Genomic DNA, 21,662 nt, shown 5'->3' with positions numbered 1-21,662 from the left:
TGTTGGAATGTCTGTTAATAATAAGCTAAGATAAGAGAATAAGAAAAGTTAGAAAACAAACGCAAGCTTTTACGCGAGGCCTATTATTTTTGATATATCTCCATAGTTGTATGTGTATTATCTTTATTATTAAATGTTCTAATATATCCATATGATGAACAAAGAATCCAATCCTTCATTTTTTTTTTTCTGTGCTATCTTTTTATTCATTTCTCCAAAGGTCATCTCTCCACCCCAAACAGATAAATCTGTCTCAGACACAACAAAGGCCATCTTTGACCAAGAGACCAAAGGAAATAGAAGACGCGTGTGTGTGTGTGTGTTTGTGTGTGTTTTGGCTTGTGTGGGTTCTACTTCTGTATGCTTTGCTTGGCCCATCAACGCCATCTAGTGACGGGAACTAAGCGAACTTTTTAAAAAGTCAAACTAAAACTAAGTTTCAACTAAAATAAAAATGTGTGTCTGTTCAACGTTTACCACCGATTTCAAAAGATAGTTAAACTAAACTAAATAAAATTAATTAAACTTTAGTAACTTTTCATTTTTTTTTTAAGGGGGGGGGGGAGGAGAGTTGTTCGATCTAGATCCAGCTAATCGAACCTCGAGCCCGCTCATAGGTAGCCAAGACAAGCCAAGTTAAAGCGAACTTAGCCTCTCGACCACGCTTCCCACATTGTAGAAACCTATAAAAATTTGAAAACAAAAATGTCTAAATAAATATGTGTCATGGGTTTGTATTTTTGCCTTGAATTGAATACCTTTAGAAAAGAAGGGTACTTTTATTTTTTTACAAAGCTTATACCAACTCACTCTGTCTGTCTGTCTGTCTGCTTAAAGTGTGAGAGTTATTTCTTCCACAATCATTCACGGATCAAGTTGAAACTTCACACAATTATTTACTGGCATAGACAAGACATGAATCAATAAAAAAAAAAATTAACTAATTAGTCATAAAATACTGGTAAATTAATTATTTTTTTTATACTGACAAGGGAAACTAATCCTCCAGTTTTCACAGATATGGCTAAAATTGTTAGGTTTAGTCCTCTTGAATAATTGTTAACGCTATTTCTCCTTCACGCATTCTCCTATAAAGTTGATACTTTAAATAATTATTTAATGTAGCTAAGAAACCATGAATCAATAAAAATAGAAATACTCAATTAGTCAATTACTTATTGATAATTTATTATTTTATATATCAAATAAGGGAAACAACTGTACATTATTGATATATATATATATATATATATATATATATATATATATATATATATATATATATATATATATATATATATAGTTTTAGGGGTGGAGTTCTTCCCCTTTAGATAAGTTTTGTTTTTTCTTTAAAGAATTTTTTATATTTCGCTTGCTAAAAAATTATATTGACTTACTATATAACGTAAAATCTTACAGTAAAATTTAAAGTTGCATTAAGAAATAGATCTTGAACTTCAAACGTAGATCTTAACCAAAGAAATAAAAACGATTTTTTGTTTGAGTTATAAGAAACATCTTAAAAGAGTTTCAGTCTTAGTGCAAAGGTAGATCATCATGCATGGGCTTGCCAACTTGCCAACCTGGCTGATGCACTATTTTCTAGTCTGACCACTCAACATACACTGACTATTGCGTAACGCGAAAGAAAAAAAAAAGCACAGAGTGGTCTTATCATCATGGACTAAACGTCACAGAACACTACATGAGTAGGTCTATCTGACCAGGTTGTTATAATTAGTCGAACACACAGCTATTTACTTTTTGGGGAGGGAGGGTGTGTAACCATTTACGTGTAAAGATAGATCTACTTACAAGTTTGACAAGCCATGCCATTGTTTTATTTACTTGTCTGACCACTCAACACACAACAAACGCTATTTCATAAAGCGCAAGGAAACAAAACGCAGATTGTCTTGTCATCATCGACTACACACTAAAGTACACTAAGGCTACATGACTACTACATGTGTATGTCTAGCTAACCAGATTGTTAAAATCAGTCGGACCCACAGTCTACTTACATTATGGGCAGTGATGGTGTGGATTAATTCTTTTGTCCTAGAGTTGGTTATCGTTATATATAATACTTTTATCAACATAAGCCTGTCTTTAGATTTGGACCTAGATTTCAATCATCAGCCTATTAAAGATGGTTCCCGGTCATTTCATCCCCGGTCATTTCATCCCCGGTCACTTCATCCCCGGTCATTTCATCCCCGGTCACTTCATCCCCGGTCACTTCATCCCCGGTCATTTCATCCCCCGGTCACTTCATCCCCGGTCATTTCATCCCCTGGTCACTTCATCCCCTGGTCACTTCATCCCCCGGTCACTAAATATTGACCTAACACGCTTATCAGATTTCCACTATAAACGAATTAAAATTTAACACCACCATCGACAACCCCATCAATAATATTGCGTTGAAGCTTTTGACAAAAAAATGTTTAACAGCTTTTATAATGCTGCTACTACAGACATATATATAATTATAAATATAGGCTGGAAAATGGAAATTGGTTTTCTTTGGTGTGAGACAAATTTGTATGTACTATATCTCTTAGACCATATTGAAAAGACAATTGTGCTATAAATTCTAGAATGTCACATTTCATCATATATATAAAACCTTGATCTTCAGTTGTGGAAAGTACGTAATTACCATATTCCCGAGATTTTACCTCTATATCAAAATCATAGGCATAGGAATCTATATATATATATAGGTTTGTGATGTGGATCTATATATATATATATATATATTAGGGGTGCACCGGATAGTACTTTTTGATATCCGGCCGGGGCCGGATATGACCGGATAGTAAAATTTGATATTCGGCCGGAGCCGGAGCCGGATACCGAAGTGTCTTGTTAATAGCTTGTGTTGCTGAACATTTTACGAAACTGTTAAATAACATGTGACCTATATTGGTTGGTTTTATTTTTTTTCCTTTTATATACCTTATTGTTTTAAACTCTGTTACTGATTGATTTATTCAAGCTTAACAGTATTTCTAAAAATCTGTATAGCATGAGTGTGTCTGTGTGTATGTACGATGCCACCAACTGTAAAGGATGTGTGTAGGAAGGTCAATGTAAACAATGTTAGTATATATTTAACTAGTTACTAATGTAAATCTCTCATAAGTAAAGTGCATCTGCCTTGCATAGTGGTCGGATGTATGTGTTCATGAATTTCAGACCATCAACTTGGTCAGATATACCTAATGAGCCTACACATGTAGTCCTAGTGTAGTGTGTATAGTTGTTTGTGTTAACCATCAAGAATTGTTTTTTTCCTTGAGCATACGCACGCAATAGAGTTGGGTGTCAGTCAAAAAAGATAACACATTGGCATGGTCAGTCAAGCATGTAGATAACTTATACCCGTCCACTAGTTAGAGGTCAAGGGTTACGCTCCAGCATATTGTTTCTTTGTTTGCTAGATCTGCGGTACTATTATTCAATTTATTTTATGTGATTTAAAAATTTACTGTAAGGTTTTCCGTTATTTATTAAGTCAAAAGAATTCAACAATGAAATTAGCTTTCTTTCTAAAGGTTTTAATACAAGGCAAAAAAATACACACACGCAAACATGCACATCTTTGTTTTATTTTATTGTGCAAAGAACGTACGTAAGAAACATTAAATGCAAAGAACTTATGTAGGAAACATTTTCCTTAATTATTACTTATTAATTATTTTATTCGTCGTTACAATAGGGAACGATAGTAAGCCTATGGATGTCAGGTGTGTAAAAGTCGTCCTGGCCTGATATACAGTGGCTAAGTACGCATCTTAAGTAAAAAAAAATAGTAATAACAAGGAGTTAATTGACTGTCAAAAATTATCATGAATATTGTTATCAAATCAAGACACTTAACTGCAGGAGTAATATTCAAGTTAACACGTTAGAAAAATTATTTAACCGTAATATTTATTGACAGTGTAATATCCTTTGTTAGCACGTTGTGCTTTTTCATTCTGGTTAAAAATGGTCAATGTCTATCAATAAATTGGGTGTCAAGGACCAAAGAAATAAAATAAAGAGTAGGGGGTGTTTAGCCATCCATTTAAAGATAGCCCTGGTCCTGTCTTCTACAAAATAATTAGTTACTGGCTTACTGGGCTATATAATCTCGCGGTTTGTGTTCTGTGTAGCTAAAGGTCACTCGTTTAGGTGCGTGTGATCTCTAGTCCAGCTTACTAATTAAGATTTATATTCAAGTAACTCGGCACACTTGAAAAGGTGTGGCCTCTAGCCCACGTGATTAAGATTTTTTTCCAAATAAGCAAACTCTTTGTCCGGATACCCGTGTAGATGTTTGGCTTGAAGTCCAGTCCACCCCCCTCCACCCCCAATTAAGATTAACTACTAAGTAAACAAACATAGTTCCCTCGTATAAGGCATCTTAGCCATCAGTAGTGTTTCTACTTTACCACATCTTAGCCATCAGTAGTGTTTCTACTTTACCACATCTTAGCCATCAGTAGTGTTTCTACTTTACCACATCTTAGCCATCAGTAGTGTTTCTACTTTACCACATCTTAGCCATCAGTAGTGTTTCTACTTTACCACATCTTACCTTCGTCCCAGGAACTGACGCCAGCACATTTTCGGTCGACTGCTGCTGTGCTGTTTTCCCTCATGTTTAGAACTGCCATGCTTTCTATTGTTATTAATAAATGTCTACTTACAGTATTTAGAAGTAATATAAGTTGGTCAGAAATGTCGGGAACAAATAAGTTGGTCAGAAGTGTCGGGAACAAATAAGTTGGTCAGAAATGTCGGGAACAAATAAGTTGGTCAGAAATGTCGGGAACAAATAAGTTGGTCAGAAATGTCGGGAACAAATAAGTTGGTCAGAAATGTCGGGAACAAATAAGTTGGTCAGAAATGTCGGGAACAAATAAGTTGGTCAGAAGTGTCGGGAACAAATAAGTTGGTCAGAAGTGTCGGGAACAAATAAGTTGGTCAGAAATGTCGGGAACAAATAAGTTGGTCAGAAGTGTCGGGAACAAATAAGTTGGTCAGAAGTGTCGGGAACAAATAAGTTGGTCAGAAATGTCGGGAACAAATAAGTTGGTCAGAAATGTCGGGAACAAATAAGTTGGTCAGAAATGTCGGGAACAAATAAGTTGGTCAGAAGTGTCGGGAACAAATAAGTTGGTCAGAAATGTCGGGAACAAATAAGTTGGTCAGAAATGTCGGGAACAAATAAGTTGGTCAGAAGTGTCGGGAACAAATAAGTTGGTCAGAAATGTCGGGAACAAATAAGTTGGTCAGAAGTGTCGGGAACAAATAAGTTGGTCAGAAATGTCGGGAACAAATAAGTTGGTCAGAAGTGTCGGGAACAAATAAGTTGGTCAGAAGTGTCGGGAACAAATAAGTTGGTCAGAAGTGTCGGGAACAAATAAGTTGGTCAGAAATGTCGGGAACGAATAAGTTGGTCAGAAGTGTCGGGAACAAATAAGTTGGTCAGAAGTGTCGGGAACAAATAAGTTGGTCAGAAATGTCGGGAACAAATAAGTTGGTCAGAAATGTCGGGAACAAATAAGTTGGTCAGAAATGTCGGGAACAAATAAGTTGGTCAGAAGTGTCGGGAACAAATAAGTTGGTCAGAAGTGTCGGGAACAAATAAGTTGGTCAGAAGTGTCGGGAACAAATAAGTTGGTCAGAAGTGTCGGGAACAAATAAGTTGGTCAGAAGTGTCGGGAACGAAAGGAACAGTGACAACACGAAGATCGACGTTCAACATTCGGGAGTTCCCGCTTAGAAAGAAGGCAAACGGAATCTGTTGGCGTCAGTGCCGTATTTAGACATGAAAAGGCTCTAAGCTATTTGAGATGTGGGTCTCTTTTTGGGGCCGTATGTCCAGATATTATAAGTCTGTGCTAAATATTTCTTGGTAGCCCTAATCTTAAGATTGTGTTGTATATAGGTAAACCAGGTCCAGCGGACGTAATGATTAAGCCAAACAGCTGAATATATATGTTATTTGCAATAGGAAGCTGCGGTGAACAGGTTACTTCTCCAATAAAATATTAAAACAGACGCTGGACGTAATTTTGCCTATTGGATAGTTTACTATATTCACAGTCGTAAGTATTAGATCACTTCGAAAATTGCTTTAAAAAATATATGACCCGAATTAAACATGCAGAACCAAATATGAATCAATCATAAATACTGTATAACACATAAATAACTTTTTTTTTCTACTCCAGATATGAATGTAATATAATTTTCTCTATTGCCTAGAATATATACATATGTATGGCTATGGCTGCTACGTTCAAAAAAGTTCAAGTATAGAGATTGGCTCCATAACTTGTACCAGCATCTTACTTTACCAATTATTCTTCAAATGCAGACTGAAAAATATTTGTTAATTGCATCATGTTTTGTTATAGTCAACACTGTTGATATCATGAACATGAGCAGAAAACAGGGATGTGCGTTTCAACCACTACCACACGTAGAATTGTTTTACACATTCTAATTGAACTTTTTAGGTTGTAAAAAATTAATTAAACTACTATTTTAACTAACACTTGTTTTCTAATTAAACTTTAGCCTTAATTAACATTTTGTAGTTAAACTAAAAGTTTCTACCTTTTTAGTCTACATTTCCCCATCACTAATGCCATCACTTGAGTTTCAATGATGGTACCGAGATGTCTACATTTCCCCATCACTAATGCCATCACTTGATCTCAAGCGATAGAGTCATTGAGTTGCAATGATGAAACCAAGATGAAACGTTTTATGTATGTGGTCCTGGGGAGGGGCGGACATCTTTCAAGTTGGGCTCTAGAACAATAAACAAAGAGGCTTAGTGTGGTCTGTTTTATTTGTACATAATGAGAAATCACGTGACTATTTAAACAGTCTCTAAGACATGTTCGTTTTGACTCAAGACCCGAACCCGTTCCCTACTGTAACGAACAGTCTTTCATTTTCATTTGGAAAAGACATTTTAAAAAATGGCGATTTATAGGCAGGATTCCAAATACAATATTTCCCCCCTCCCACACTCGCATTCACTCACCCACTCACTCTCTCTCTCACACAAACATACACACACTCACTCTCACACACAAACAAACACACACGCAGGCACCTGTTCTGATGAAGACTTAGAGGTCTATTTCTTCCAAGTATAACAAGAAAATAGTCTCGCGCAATCCCAAAACACTAACAGCTCTTTTGTCACTTGGTCTCTTTATTTGGTATAAGGAGGAAGGACATGGGGGCGGGAGTGGGTTCCTTTTATTACAAAACTTATGTCAACTCACTCTGTCTGTCTGTCTGTCTGGTAAAAAGTATGTACACGTTACTTCTCCCAAACCCATTCTTGGATCAAGCTGAAACTTCACATTCATTGACATAGACAAGACATAAATAAATAAATAAAAAAAAAGTAACCAATTAGATACTTAATTATTTTGTTTAATAGCAACAAGGGAAACTAACACTTCAGCATTCACAGAAAAAGCTAAATTTGTTGGTTTTAGTCCACTTAAATAACAAAAAAAAAGAATCAATAAACACAAATAATTAATGAGTAAATTAATTATTGATATTTAGATATTTTGTTTGATATTGAATTAGGGAAATAACTTGTACATTATTGGTAGATATAGTTTTAAGGACGAAGTTCTCCCTCTTTAGATAAGCTTTGTTTTTTTTTAAAGGCTTTTTAGCTATTTTGCTTGTTATCTCGAGACTTTCGTTCAAAATTTTAAATTGTATCTTTTTTATCTATCAACTGGTAATTAAATAGTCACAGCACATCATTAATTAGCCTTAGTACTTCATTAATTAGCCAGAACGCTTCATTAATTAGCCTTAGCACTTCATTAATTAGCCTTAGCACTTCATAAAAAAGCAAGAACACTTCATTAAATAGCCTTAGCACTATATTAAAAAGCCTTAGCACTTCATTAAATAGCATTAGCACTTCATTAAGTAGCATTAGCACTTCATTAAATAGCCTAGGTACTTCATTAAATAGCCTTAGCACTTCATTAAATAGCCTTAGCAATTCATTAAATAGCCTTAGCACTTCATTAAATAGCCTTAGCACTTCATTAAGTAGCCTTAGCACTTCATTAAATAGCCTTAGCAATTCATTAAATAGCCTTAGCACTTCATTAAATAGCCTTAGCACTTCATTAAATAGCCTTAGCACTTCATTAAATAGCCTTAGCAATTCATTAAATAGCCTTAGCACTTCATTAAATAGCCTTAGCACTTCATTAAGTAGCAGGGGCACTTCATAAATAGCCTTAGCACTTCATTAAATAGCCTTAGCACTTAATTAAAAAGCCATAGCACCTTATTAAATAGCCTTAGCACTTTATTAAGTAGCAGAAGCACTTCATTAAATAGCATTGGTACTTCATTAAATAGCCTTAGCACTTCATTACGTAGCCAGAGCACTTCATTAAATAGCCTTAGCACTTCATTACGTAGCCAGAGCACTTCATTAAATAGCCTTAGCACTTCATTACGTAGCCAGAGCACTTCATTAAATAGCCTTAGCACTTCATTAAGTATCTTTAGCACTTCATTAAATAGCGATAAAACTTAAGCTACAAATGAACACGTAGTATAAATTATTATTTTTTTTGTAATCGATTCTTACTTCATGATCAAACGAGAGACAGTCAACTCAACAATCCTATTTGTATTTGCCATTCAACAAAATAAAGAGAATAGGGATCGATACCACAACATCCGAATTATGAGCGCGACGCTTTGTCCGTTCAACTGTTCAAACATAGATCTACTTTTACAGGTGAACTTTGTGTGTCTTTTGACCAACTACCAACTTTTTGTTTCACCTGCTAAGTGGGTCAGCTATTAGTCAACATTGTTTACCTGCTAAGTGGGTCAGCTAATAGTCAACATTGTTTACCTGCTAAGTGGGTCAGCTAATAGTAAACATTTTTTACCTGCTAAGTGGGTCAGCTAATAGTAAACATTGTTTACCTGTTAAGTGGGTCAGCTAATAGTAGAAATTGAAAAAAAAAAGGCATTTAAATTTTCAACTACCGGGAAGAAGATTAAAAACTAATTGCAAAAAAAAAATGTTCCTTGATCTCAAATCTTGTTTTTCTCACTATCATTTAACCACAGGCATTTGCATTGACTGAGTGATGTACTTTGATCCACCTTTCGTAATTCGCCCCCCCCCACCCCAGAAACGTCTTTCTAATCGCCGTGCGGACAGAAGAAGGGTTCCCAATGTGATGAATTCTTTTTTTTCTGAGGAAAACTTGCTTCTGAGATTTACCCAGATAACCCAAGCTTAAACTTACACTTGACTCACTCTTTTCCTTTTCTCTGCCACTGTCTGTCTCACTGTCTGTCAGGACCAAGCTTCTTGAAAGGGAAACACATTTCAAAGCGGCCTGCAGTGTCCATTCGGGGATTCCCCCCCCCCCTTCTCTGTTTCTTTTTAGTCCTATTTATTGTTCAGAAGAAACAAACACACGTTTATACCTAAGTCCTCAATGTCCTCAATGTCCTGAATGGACCTTTAAACGTTGACAAAGAAATTCAGGCTGCAACGTGTAGATGTCAAATTCAAAAGCTTATTGTGAGCAGTCTATTCTCCACACTGGATGTCACGTTCATATCTTTCATTGTAGGCCACTATTGTGGAACAATTGTGAACAGTCGCTGGAAATCATTTTTTTTAAATATCTGAATTAGACTCTATGGAATGGCATGAAGAAGCGCGGTGGCCACCTGACCCACACTTTTTTTTTCACGAGTTTGAATTCCAGTGAAGACTGGGATTTTGAACTTCCGGATGTTTTAGGGCGTCACTGAATCTTCCAAATCCATTATAAACCTGACATAAATTTGTAGAAAATAAATACGTTTGGTCCAGTGGCGTAGCAAGGGGCCCACAAATGAGTGTCTGAATTTATCTTTATTGCACTTAATATTAAATATTACGGCACTACCATGTAATCTTGCTATTCATGTTGTTATATAAGTTAGTGACCCTGTTGCATGTATTCCACACAGATTAACTATTTCGTGCGGGGTTATTCTCAGGGAGTATCCTGAGTTATGTATCATTAAGCTCTATATTGATTAAGTACATTTTCTCATGTCATGATGTCGAATGTCAAAATGCAGGGCCCCCTAAAGAGGTCAAGTTCCCGGCCCCCAAATCCCTAGTCACTGATTTGGTCACTGTCTTGGCCACATGAAAACCTCGTTAACCGTTGGCCATTAAGGTATAGAACTTTTACATTATCTGCCTCTTAACCCAACTCTAATAGGGAGGTAACTTTGCACTGATTGCTTCGCTTTCCAAAAACATGAATCTAAAATTATCGAAATGTATGTTCAGAATTTCGCGTAAAAATTCTATTAAAACCCAGTGAGACCACGCTGGATTAGAGGGGTGACTCGGAATTTTACTCTGAAAGATCTTACAGGTGGAAACACTGAGAGTTGTGAGTACATGTTCTCGCCACCGGGCTAGAGAAAAACTCCAAGGGAAGAGATAGAAGATCGCCAACACCGATAACTCCTGGTGGCGACGATGAAAGAAAGTGGTTGTCGAACGTAACCGAGACGCTCAGCGAGTCAAGTCAGGCGAAAGACCAGACAGGGATGAGCAAAGTGCGAGAGAGGAGAGAGAGAGAAAGAGAGAGAGAGAGAGAGAGACAAAGACAAGAAATGGAGAAAAATTAAAAACAAGAAGAGAGAGAGAGTGAGAGATAAAGCCGTCAGGTCTACTTCCAGGACTAGGTAGAGGTAAAATTGCAGACGATAATTAAAAAAAGTGGAGATAAAAAAATGGAAGACTTGAGAAAATAAAATAAGAGAAGAAAAAAATAGCCGAAAATTTTCCAGATTCTAAAACGGAATATTTTCTTTCAGCAGACGTTCGGTCCATTAGATCTACAGTCAAGAGAGTCAAACGCATGTACACTATATAGTCAACTTCTAGCATCACCAACAGTCTCATGAGCACCAAATAACTAATGTCCTACTAAACATGTCCTTCTGACTACATACTACGTAAATATGTTTCAAGTGTTTAGTCACGAAATCTCACAGAGGCGGATTAATATTTGTGTCCTGTTGTTTCGTGTTATTTCTGATGAATGTGGATAACCTTCTATTGTGTGCGCATGATTCGAGTGTTGGAGGGTTAAAATTCTGTGGATTACTTGTGTATACTTTAAAAAGGCAAATTCCATGGTACGAAAAATGGATCAGAGCGATGACCTATGCAGGTAATGGTGAGACTTGGTTCTGTTCGTGTGAGTTTGTGTGTATCTTTAGTACCAAGATGTTATTTAACCCATTTCATGTCACCGACATTTTTAAAGGCCGTACTTGTACAAACAGTAAAGAATGTTTTTACCTTCAAATTGAAATAGGTTTTTAGAAACATCAAGTGGAGGTTAAAGATGAAATGAACATGTGGAGTGCAAGTTTTAAATTCACTGTAATGTTTTTATTTTATAATTTACGAACCTACTTTACATAATTATTCGCCAAACTCATTTAAAAGTAAATATTTTTTTTTCTTTTTCTGCTGAATGTTCTAGAATTGTAAACAAATATCACTTTTTAGCTTCGCGACATTTTAGAGGTAAATTATTAACTTAAAATAATTAATTTAAAAATTATAACTTAATAAATTGTCATGTTTACTCTTATGATGTATTGATATTATTATATAATAATCATTATCTTCTTAGAGATTCGGTTTCATTTTTTTAAAAGCTTATATCAAATCACTATGTCTATGTTTCTGCATGTCTGGTAAAAAGTTTGTGCATGTTATTTCTCCCACATCCATTCTTGGAACAGGTTGAAGCTTTGCACATTATTTATTGGCATCGACAAGACATGAATCAATGAAACAAATTAGTCAATTAATCACTATTAATTTATTATTGCGTTCGATACCAATAAGGAAATTTAATCCTTTAGTATCCACACATATGGCTAAATATGTATGTTTTGTTTTGGTTTCCTTAGATAATTGTACACTTGATTTCTCCCTCAAGCATTGCTGAACCAAATTTAAACTTGAAACAATTGTTTATAGTATCTAACAAAACATAAATCAATAAAAAAACAACAACTTATAATTAGTTAATTAATTTTTGATAATTAATTATTTTGTTTGATATTGAAGAAGGGTAATAACTTCTACATTATTGAGATATAAGTTATAGATGCGGAGTTCTTCCCGTTAAATAAGTCTGCTAATTACAATTATGATAATTTACTATCTTGTTTGATATTGAAGAAGGGTAATAGCTTCTACATTATTGAGATATAAGTTATAAATGCGGAGTTCTTCCCCTTAGATAAGTCTGCTAATTACAATTTTTAAAAATATATTTTGCTTGTTTTATTTTAACTTGTTTCGGAACATCGTTCAGAAGATTGAAGATTGCTTACATCCTAGACTATTCCTCCCGCAGGACGGCGAGGGATGGCGGCTGGCAGGTTTGTAGCCGTGGGCATCGAGACGACAGTCCAGAGCGCTTAACACGAACAAGCAGTTGCTCTAAATGTTTCTTTATGAGGTTACAGTGAAGATGAGTGCGGACAGTGTTCTCCACTCCTCTAGGCCAGAAACCATCCCTAGTAGATTATCAATTAACATACTTCCCAATCAACTATTTCTTTATATAAGCGTTTTTTTTCTCTCCTAATCGACGACACCATCGTTGATTTTGACCTCATTAAATTAAATTAATGTTTAATTTTTTAAACTTGACTTTGAACTCTATAAAAAGAGCATGCATTTCCCTTTAATTCTATACTAAATACAACATTTTCTGATAACAAACAACAAAGCTATTGAAGACCAATCATAACAAGGTAGTGAAATAGTAATGAGCAAAATGAAGAATTCCTTCAAAACGTGGAAAAATAATTACGGAGAGAAAGAGTTAAAGTATTTTTTTTTAGGTTTTTCTTGATTCTATCCTATATACACTAGCCTCCAAATATTCATGTACTATATATGTGTGCGACTAAAACGCACTGAATTTTTCAGAAAATTATAACGCACTTAGTTCTTATATTTATCAACACAACCTCGAAATATTTTGAACTTTGTATTTGCGCCCTCTTACAAATCTAGAGGTAGACGCTAACCAAACTATTCTGTGATATAGACCACTCTACCATTCCCCAGTGTTATCGCTGCCATCTACGACACATCAGTTGTCCAGCAACGCCAACAAGGCAACCATTGCTCACGGATCAGGGACGACTCTGCATGGTTCTCCTGTAACCATAGAGAGGTAAATACTTGACCACTAAACATTTTAGAAAGATTTTTATAACATGAAAATAAAAAAAAAACATTTGAAGTTCTTTTCTTAAATTATTAATATTATTATTATTATCATTTTTGGCTTGATTTTTATAAGCAGTGCTGCTTAATCTGGACACATCTTGATAGCATTGTTTTGCTCTTTTAATCAGTTCAATTCAGTTCATCGCTATTGTGCGAAGCTTGCCAACTATTCGACTATTGTGTACTAATTATAAGAAGGAAATGGGAAGGTTTTAAATAATAGTACAAATTACAGATTGCAATTTAGTCCCTTAAATAAATTTGTCAATTTTTTTATGTAACCATAACCAATTATGTAATGATCTATATTAGAAGTGCAAAATACTACTGACTGACTGGGTCCAGAGAAATAGAATGAGTGCGGTAGAGGGAGCAGTAGAGAAAGAAAGCGAGAAGTAGAGAGAAAGAGAAAAGGATATATCCAATTCAACCTAACAGATATCAGAATTCACCGGCTAAAAAAGTTTATTAGTAGAATCGTTAAAATGCAGGCAGTTTTATCGGAAGTGCAAAGAAAAATAAGGCGGCCTGGGAGGGGGTCAAAATAAACAATTTTTAGCCTAAGAATAGATTACTAAGGGTAGCTGATTTGTAATGCTGCTACTGTATTGACATCTAAGGTAGAGCTACATTTACACGCCTTGGCTAGAGGGTAGCTGATTTGTAATGCTACTACTGTATTGACATCTAAGGTAGAGCTACATTTACACGCCTTGGCTAGAGGGTAGCTGATTTGCTATGTTGCTACTGTACTGACATCTAAGGTAGAGTTACTTTTACACGCCTTGGCTAGAGGGTAGCTGATTTGTAATGCTGCTACTGTATTGACATCTAAGGTAGAGCTACATTTACACGCTTTGGCTAGAGGGTAGCTGATTTGTAATGCTACTACTGTATTAACATCTAAGGTAGAGCTACATTTACACGCCTTGGCTAGAGGGTAGCTGATTTGCTATGTTGCTACTGTACTGACATCTAAGGTAGAGTTACATTTACACGCCTTGGCTCACTTATCGTCGACATATTTTGTTCACATTCCCCAAGAGTCATTTGTTGGTATCCACCTTACTTCAGTCATAGCTTTTTGTTGCCCCCACGGTCAAATTATAATATAGTCAATCACGTAATGGGGTTAGTGACAGTCCATTTTATTTATAAAAACAAACAAAAAAAGTCGTTTTTGCATGTTTTCCTTTCAGACATCATGCTAAACCAGCGCCTACTTAGAATACTTCGAATAATGCAGATATAACTTGTGGTACAGCGACTTCTGGCTCGATTTCATCAGACGTCGACTTTTTTTTTCGTCTGCTGTCTTTTGGCTTTTCGCCTGAATTATTTCTTTGTCACAATTATTTTCATCATCGTTCTTCTTGTAGTCAACGATGAAATCCTTCAAATAGTCGGCCCGAAAGATGTTTCATTAGCCTGACATTCCGTGTCCCGAACAAGCCGAATAGTGACCAAATAACGAAGGTAATACATGCACCATTATCATGTCCCGATTTGTTATTTGTATTTGAGTCTAAAGCTAAATCACTGATGCTCTACTACGGACCGCGTCTCAGGGACGTTGTTTGCTATCTGGCCTATGCAAATTTATTCAAACAGTGTGTCTTCTTATCTTATAAATAATTTCTGACGTACTTTTGATAAGAAGTGTGTTTGTGTTTCTATGGTGACGATGAGAAAGAGTTAGCGATTGGGTGGTTGCTATGCAGTGTGAATGATGCAAGATAAGCGGCGCCGTCGAAAGCTGTCTTGGGTAGACCTTCGGTAAAGTCCAGTAGGGAAATCGGCGCCGAAAGTTCCATTATCCCGTTGATCATTAGGAATGCTTTTATCCAACAAAAAGGCCTGGACCATGAGCTCTTCATATATGTGTTAGCCTCATATTCCTATACTGTAGCCGCCACTGTTCCGTGCAGGCACCGTGTGTAACGGTGTGTCGGACTTGTTGGACTGGGTTGCTGGCTTTTGTTCCATCCCCACCACGAGTGAGTTTAAAAAATTAAGCTCATCCAGGGTATCCAGAGTTTGATTTTAGTTTAAAATACCATTTTACAATTTAATTTTAAATTATTACTAAAGTCTGCTACATTTATTTCCTTTCTTCTCAAATTAAATTTGCTATTTTGTAATACAAATTTTGTTATGTTTGTTCACAAAAAAAGCTTTTCAAAGTTATTTCAAGTTTTGTATAAGTTACGCCTAAAACTGTTTATTTGTCAACCAGTAGTTGGATATATGGTCATATTACAAGATCCACGGAGCTCGCAAAGACTTCAGGGAACAGTACCAGGAAAAAGAGAAGAAGAGACAGATAGAGAAATGGGTGGGAGGACAACATAAAAGAATGAACGGGCCTACCATTGAAAGAGGTTTTAAACAAGGCAAAAGACAGGGAGGAATGGAGAAAGACGGTCGACAAATCTTGCTTGGTGCCCCAACAGACTAAAGGATAGGTAAAGGTAAAAGTTGGGTGCTACAAGTCAACGACCGTCAACAACAATCTTCAAAAGAAAAGAATTCCGTCCTAAGCGTATGTCCATGTATTCATCTAGTCGTGCATGTTAATTAGAAATTTAAACTTTGATTTTCCTGGCTGATCCAGTGAATTCTTACCATGGCATTAGGGGAGAGAGAGAGCACTTGTACGAATTTGTCCTAGCAAATGGAATAAGAAAAGTGCCCTATGAAGTGCATAATCAATTTATTGCCGCACTTACACCATGTCTGAGCGGAAATAATAAAACTACCGGACTTCAACGTGACCACGTGACATTTCTCTACTAGTATGCGTCTTTTGGACTTTAGATGTCACTAGTGCAGGGGTCGGCAACCCTTTGAGTCGGAAGAGCCAAAAATTACAATTTACAAATTTCAAAGTTTTTAAAGAGCCACATTTTTTTTCCTTCAAAACATAAATAGTACTCGATGGCGTTGCATGTTTTAGAAAGTTTGGATACATTTGGCTCATAACTTGTTTTTAGTTTCAAACACGGCTCTAAATTTTCATTTTATAGTTGGCTTCTTACTTTACTTTTAATTATATTAATGCAAGATAACACTTGCTCGCACGAATATGTCAATCTGATGATAGACAGCTTTCCAAATGCAAACTTCTTTAACTCGCTTTTGCAATATGGAGGACTGTTCCATGCTTCGAATATAAGTGCCTCAACTCGAGGCATTTATTTAAAAGCTTTTCATTTTTTGTTGCGTTACGTACATACATCTCTGGAGCTCAAACTCTTCCAACTTGACTTTCAACTCTGTAATTTAACCACTCCACAAACTTTTACTTTTTAAATCAATCAATTGCATGTTTAAAGATCCAGTATCAATTTCAAATGGATCAATGTGGACTTCGTTACTATTTGTGTTGAGAGGATTTACTCTAATGTGTGAATGGTTTCGTCGTTTTTGAATAGTTCAAACTGTCAACAAATTCATCTTTAATTTTATCCAAAACATCGGCTGGGTTTCCCTTTCCTTACAGTTTTAGACTCAACTCATTTAACTTCTCTGTTATATCAACCAAAAAGTAAAATTTTTGCTACCATTTGTCGTTCTCTAATTCAGGGAGATTAATGCCTTTGTCATTTAGAAATGTACTTATTTCATTCAAGCACAAAGCAAAACGTTTCAACACCTTACTTTGGAAAGTCATCGCATTTTATTGTAAATTACAAGGTCGGAATACTGAGTCTCCATTTCGTTAAAGAACTCTTTAAACTGTCGATGGTAAAGTGCTTTTGGCAAGATGCTGTTGATTAATCTTGATCATCAAATTCATGACCTCAACTATTTTGGCCGGAAATGTTTGGGCACAAAGCGCTTCTTGGTGCATTTTGCATTGAAACGTAAGAATTTCAAGATTTATTTTGCTTGGATGAATCGTTGTTGCACTTTTATTTTATCAGTCATACTTCTGGCTCCATCAGTTGCTAATGAAAAGATTTTATTTAAATCGATCTTATTGTCTTCAAGGTATTTTTGCAAGGCATTCACTCTATTTTCCTCTCTAGTTTGTGACGAGAGCGGTAGCAATCCTAGAAGTTCTTCTTTTAGACCTTGGGAAGACATATATTTGACAAAAAAAAAGGGGCAACTTGTGACTCATTTATAGCCAGTGATAAGATAGAAAAAAAAACAACTGAATATCTTTCACCTGCAAATATGTTACATTTCAAGACATGGGGGAGGGATGAGCTGAAAAGCGAGTACGATTGGCTGAGAGATAAAATCGGTGCCTAATCCTCGTTAATCGATTCAGAACGATTTAATTTTTTTAAAGTTTAAAATAAATCCTATTTGCGTATGGAACTAAAGAGCCGCAGCTTAACATCCAAAGAGCCGCATGTGGCTCGCGAGCCGCATGTTGCCGACCCCTGCACTAGTGACGACAGCTACAAAGACACCGTAAGAGCTCCTTCAAGGAATGTGATATTGACATTCACGGCAGGGAAACACTAGCTCTCGATCACTCCACATGGCGTGAAGCTGTGAGTCTCAGAGTCACGAGATACGAAGCAAGGAGAGCGGTCAGCATTAAAGAGTGCAGAACCAAATAAAAGCTGAGAGAAGAAGCAGGCCTATCTGCAACTGACCAAACCTACCCATGTCACGAACGCGGCCGGCCTTTCAAAGCGAGGATTGGACTTTAACAGTCATCTTCTAGTTCATAGGACGTGATCACGAAGGAGGATATATATATATAAACTGACGACATACTGTCTGACCTATAGACCTGCAAGGGGATCATTAGGGCCGGCTCTAACAATTGCGTGGTCTTATGCGAAACGAATTTTGCGGGGCCCAGTCTGGGTAGGGATAAGGATAATAAATGAAAATTAAGACTTTGTATTAAAAAATAAATTCGTCTTTACGTTTTATTCTTTCTTTACAAAGTAAAAAAAATCAAGATCAAATTTACTTTACGAGCCTTGCATGTAGCAAAGTCATACAATATATCATCGAAATTCTGTTTCCTACATAGATCACGCTCAATAACAAGAACTGCCAAATTGTTCAATCTATCTTCGTGAATTGTTGACCTGAAGTAATTTTTTATTAGTTTGAGGAGCGAGAAGCTTCTTTCACCAGAGGCCACAGTATCAGGTATTGTTAAAAATAGTCTGAGGGGACAGATAAGCTAAATTTTCTACTGGGGTTTGGTGTTATTTTGGTAAAATATGCCTTAATGATCACAATTTTGTCTATTTTTAGGAGATTTTTGTGAGTTTTCAGTAGATTTGAATAATTTCAGTAGATTTCCAGGAGCTCCAGGAAAATCAGGAGGCCGGGAACAGTGTTATACGTTATTATTGTTTAATTTAAAAATTTACACCTACAAATAGCACGGTAGCATTGGTTGCATTGGTTACATTTGTTACTAATTATGAGATTCAGACTGGCCATACTAAGTAATTAGAGTTGTTGATATCAAAGTTGGTAGACCGAATTTACATTTAAACGTGTAATGTGTGAGGAAACATTGTCACTGATGTATCTTCCCTTTAACCTTGCTATGTCAGCTTGATTTTTTGATCACCTCTTTCAACATAATTATTTCTGATCGTATACGGGAGGGGGGGGGGAAAGAATTAACACAGATAACAGTCGTAATACATTCCTTCAATATTTAAAACATATCCAGTTTGCAAAGTAAAGTACATGCCAGAAGTCACCGAAAGTCACAGCGACCTCTGAGTTCATCAAGGCAGATAAGACCTGCCCTACACAGAGTGGCTTAAATTGTGCAAATGTCCGGCTTGTACTCTGTAGGTTTCTCTTATTTCCTAGTATCACATCCATCAATGAACTTCAGTCCTTTATAAATGTAAACACACAAACTCACTCGTAAATAGCAGACAGAGTGCACAATTTTTTTTTGTCAGCCTGCATCCCGAACAGGTGTTCATGTAATCTGTTCACAAGAAACCAGTTACTCAGAAACGCTTCAGTTTTGGTAGCTTTTATTTTCTTTTTCAATCCAGGTCATAATGCTAACGCTGAAAGTTTTTCCACTGTTTTACAGACAGTGGACAGACACAAGGCAGAAAAAAAAAAACTCTTCTCTGTTACCAGACGAACTGCTTTGAAAAAAAAAAAGTCCTACTAGTTTTTTTCTGTTTGTATTCACAAATCATTGAAACGTAATACTATAAATACAACATGTATTAAACAAGGCATTAAAACGTGGCCTAGAGTGGCCTTGACCTAAATTTTAAACTTTGTCTTTTTAGCGGCCCCCGAAAGGGGAAAAGACGCTATTAGTTTTGTGTGGAATGTCTGTCCGCCTGTCCGTCCGTCGTCCCGTTTAGATCTGGTAAACTAGAAAAGAGAGTGAAAATCTGACATCATAATATTTTAGACCATTCAAAGTTCTGATGCAACGACTACTTTTTTTCTTTTCTGAAAGCGAAAAATCTAATTTTTAAAATCAGTTATGCAAGCAGTTTTTTCATAAAAATACACCACTTTTATAACCATTCACTATTAATAGTAACAAACAGGGGAGGCTCTTTAGAAGTGGAGACACTATCGTAACATATTTATAACATATTTATGCAAATGGTTTTAGATTTTTTGTAAAAAAAATTTTTTTATTACATTTGTATTGCTAAGTTAAGTAAGTTTTGTCATACTAACTACTACATTCACAGACTAAAAAAAAAATTCTTTTTTTTAAAACAGAAAAAATCTATTTAGTACGCATATAAGTTAGACATAGATTAAAACAACAATTAATAAGTAGTTTTTCATATTATCGCGTGAACTGCAGTATGACATATTGGAAATAGTACACTGAACTATTTTTTTTTTTGCGAAATGTTTTTTTCTTGAAGATTTGAATAAGAGATTGACCCTTTACAAAACAATTAGATCAATTAGATATTCATTATAAGACATCAGTTAGGCAATGTTCACATCTAACTTCACATTCACTTTCACCTATCCTTTGGTCTGCAGGACCGCTGGGACACCACACAAGATCTGTCAACTTTCTTTCTCCATTCTTCTCTGTCATTTGTTTTTTTATAGAATTTCATTCTGATGTTCTTTCAGAAAATATTGAAACCTGCCTTTTACCTGCCTGGGTGGACCACTTCGGGGGCCGATTTTGAGTTTGTGTTTCCACACAAACTGTCTTTGTAACCTTGTTTTTCGTTTGATTTGCGATTTTTTTTTAAATGATACTTTCTAAGGTCTAATGGGGCATGTTGGCCGAGTGGTAAAGCGCTTGGCTTCTAAACCGAGGACTTTCGAGTTCGAGTCCTAGTGAAAACTGGAACTTAGAACTTCGAAATTTTAAGGACGCCCCTGAGTCCACGCAACACTAATGTTTACCTAGCATACGTTGTGGAAGTATAGGCGTCTGGCCTTTGTGCTGGCCACACGACACCCTCGTTAACTGCCGTGCATAGAAACACATGAGCTATACATTATATGAAAGCTTCGATCTCAAGGTGTGATTGGGGTATCTCTTCTTATATAAGAGCTTGCAGGAGTTTGGTAACTCTTGATAAGATACATGGAGAGAAACCGAGAACTGACATTGACATCTTTTGATAATGTCCTCAACATTGTGTACATTGGAGAAACATAAAAGGTCAAACTAAGGTCAAATAAGTTAAGAGTTTAGTAAATTCATCAGACACAATGGTCTGCGTAAGAAACAGACAACGAGATGAGATGTCTTGGGATGTACGACTCAGTGGCATTAACTACTAGATTACCTAATTGAGGGGCTAGCGTTCGAATCCTGATGTAGACGCTTGAAAATTTTCATTCAAGATTTTCCTCGAGTTGTGTTTGTTGTTCTCTCTCAGCCAGCATGAAAACCTTCCTCCTGACTCCAAATCGCACTGCCCATACTATAGGAGCATGGAAGAATACTAGACAATAATTATGATAATAATAATAATAATTGACATCGCCGTACCGCTGTCTTATAATTTAAGAAAAACTGAAATTGAAAAACAACGAAAATATGGGAACCTAGGCTTGGAGATTAAGCGTTTATGGAAGTTATCTAAAATAAAAATATACCCCATTGTTATATCAACCGAGGGGATAGTAACAGCTGACCTCACAGATACCTTTAAGGCCCTTAGCATTCCTAGGAATATTCTCGTTGCCTGTCAGAGGGCGGTACTGCTGCAGACCTGCCACATCACCAGAACATTCCTTAGGGGAAACTGATAAAGGGACTACAATGAATTGTCTCTATCGAACGAAAATTGATCCTTGTAGTGCCAGAGAATGAATACGCGTTCGTTTTTAA

At 36.1% G+C, this 21,662-nt stretch overlaps 1 protein-coding gene across 6 annotated transcripts in view; it reads left to right on the top strand.

The window, feature by feature from the left end:
* LOC106075612 (uncharacterized) overlaps positions 1-21,662 on the top strand; it is a 104,720-nt gene that overhangs the window by 45,483 nt on the left and 37,575 nt on the right. For 2 of the 6 annotated variants that reach the window (XM_056038564.1, XM_056038563.1), the window contains exons 1-2: positions 10,476-11,276; positions 13,205-13,313. The exons of 2 other annotated variants lie outside the window; for them this stretch is intronic. In XM_056038564.1, coding sequence (XP_055894539.1) covers positions 11,239-11,276; positions 13,205-13,313 — 147 coding nt within the window. In that variant the 5' untranslated portion in view covers positions 10,476-11,238. Of the gene's footprint in view, positions 1-10,475; positions 11,277-13,204; positions 13,314-21,662 lie in introns of those variants that run through there. 2 more of the 6 variants (XM_056038566.1, XM_056038565.1) reach the window with 1 other exon arrangement.

This window comes from Biomphalaria glabrata, chromosome 8, assembly GCF_947242115.1.
Source record: "Biomphalaria glabrata chromosome 8, xgBioGlab47.1, whole genome shotgun sequence".
NCBI classification, from domain to species: domain Eukaryota; kingdom Metazoa; phylum Mollusca; class Gastropoda; family Planorbidae; genus Biomphalaria; species Biomphalaria glabrata.
Note: the sequence above shows the minus strand (reverse complement) of the source record. Positions and strands in the feature narration are given on the sequence as shown.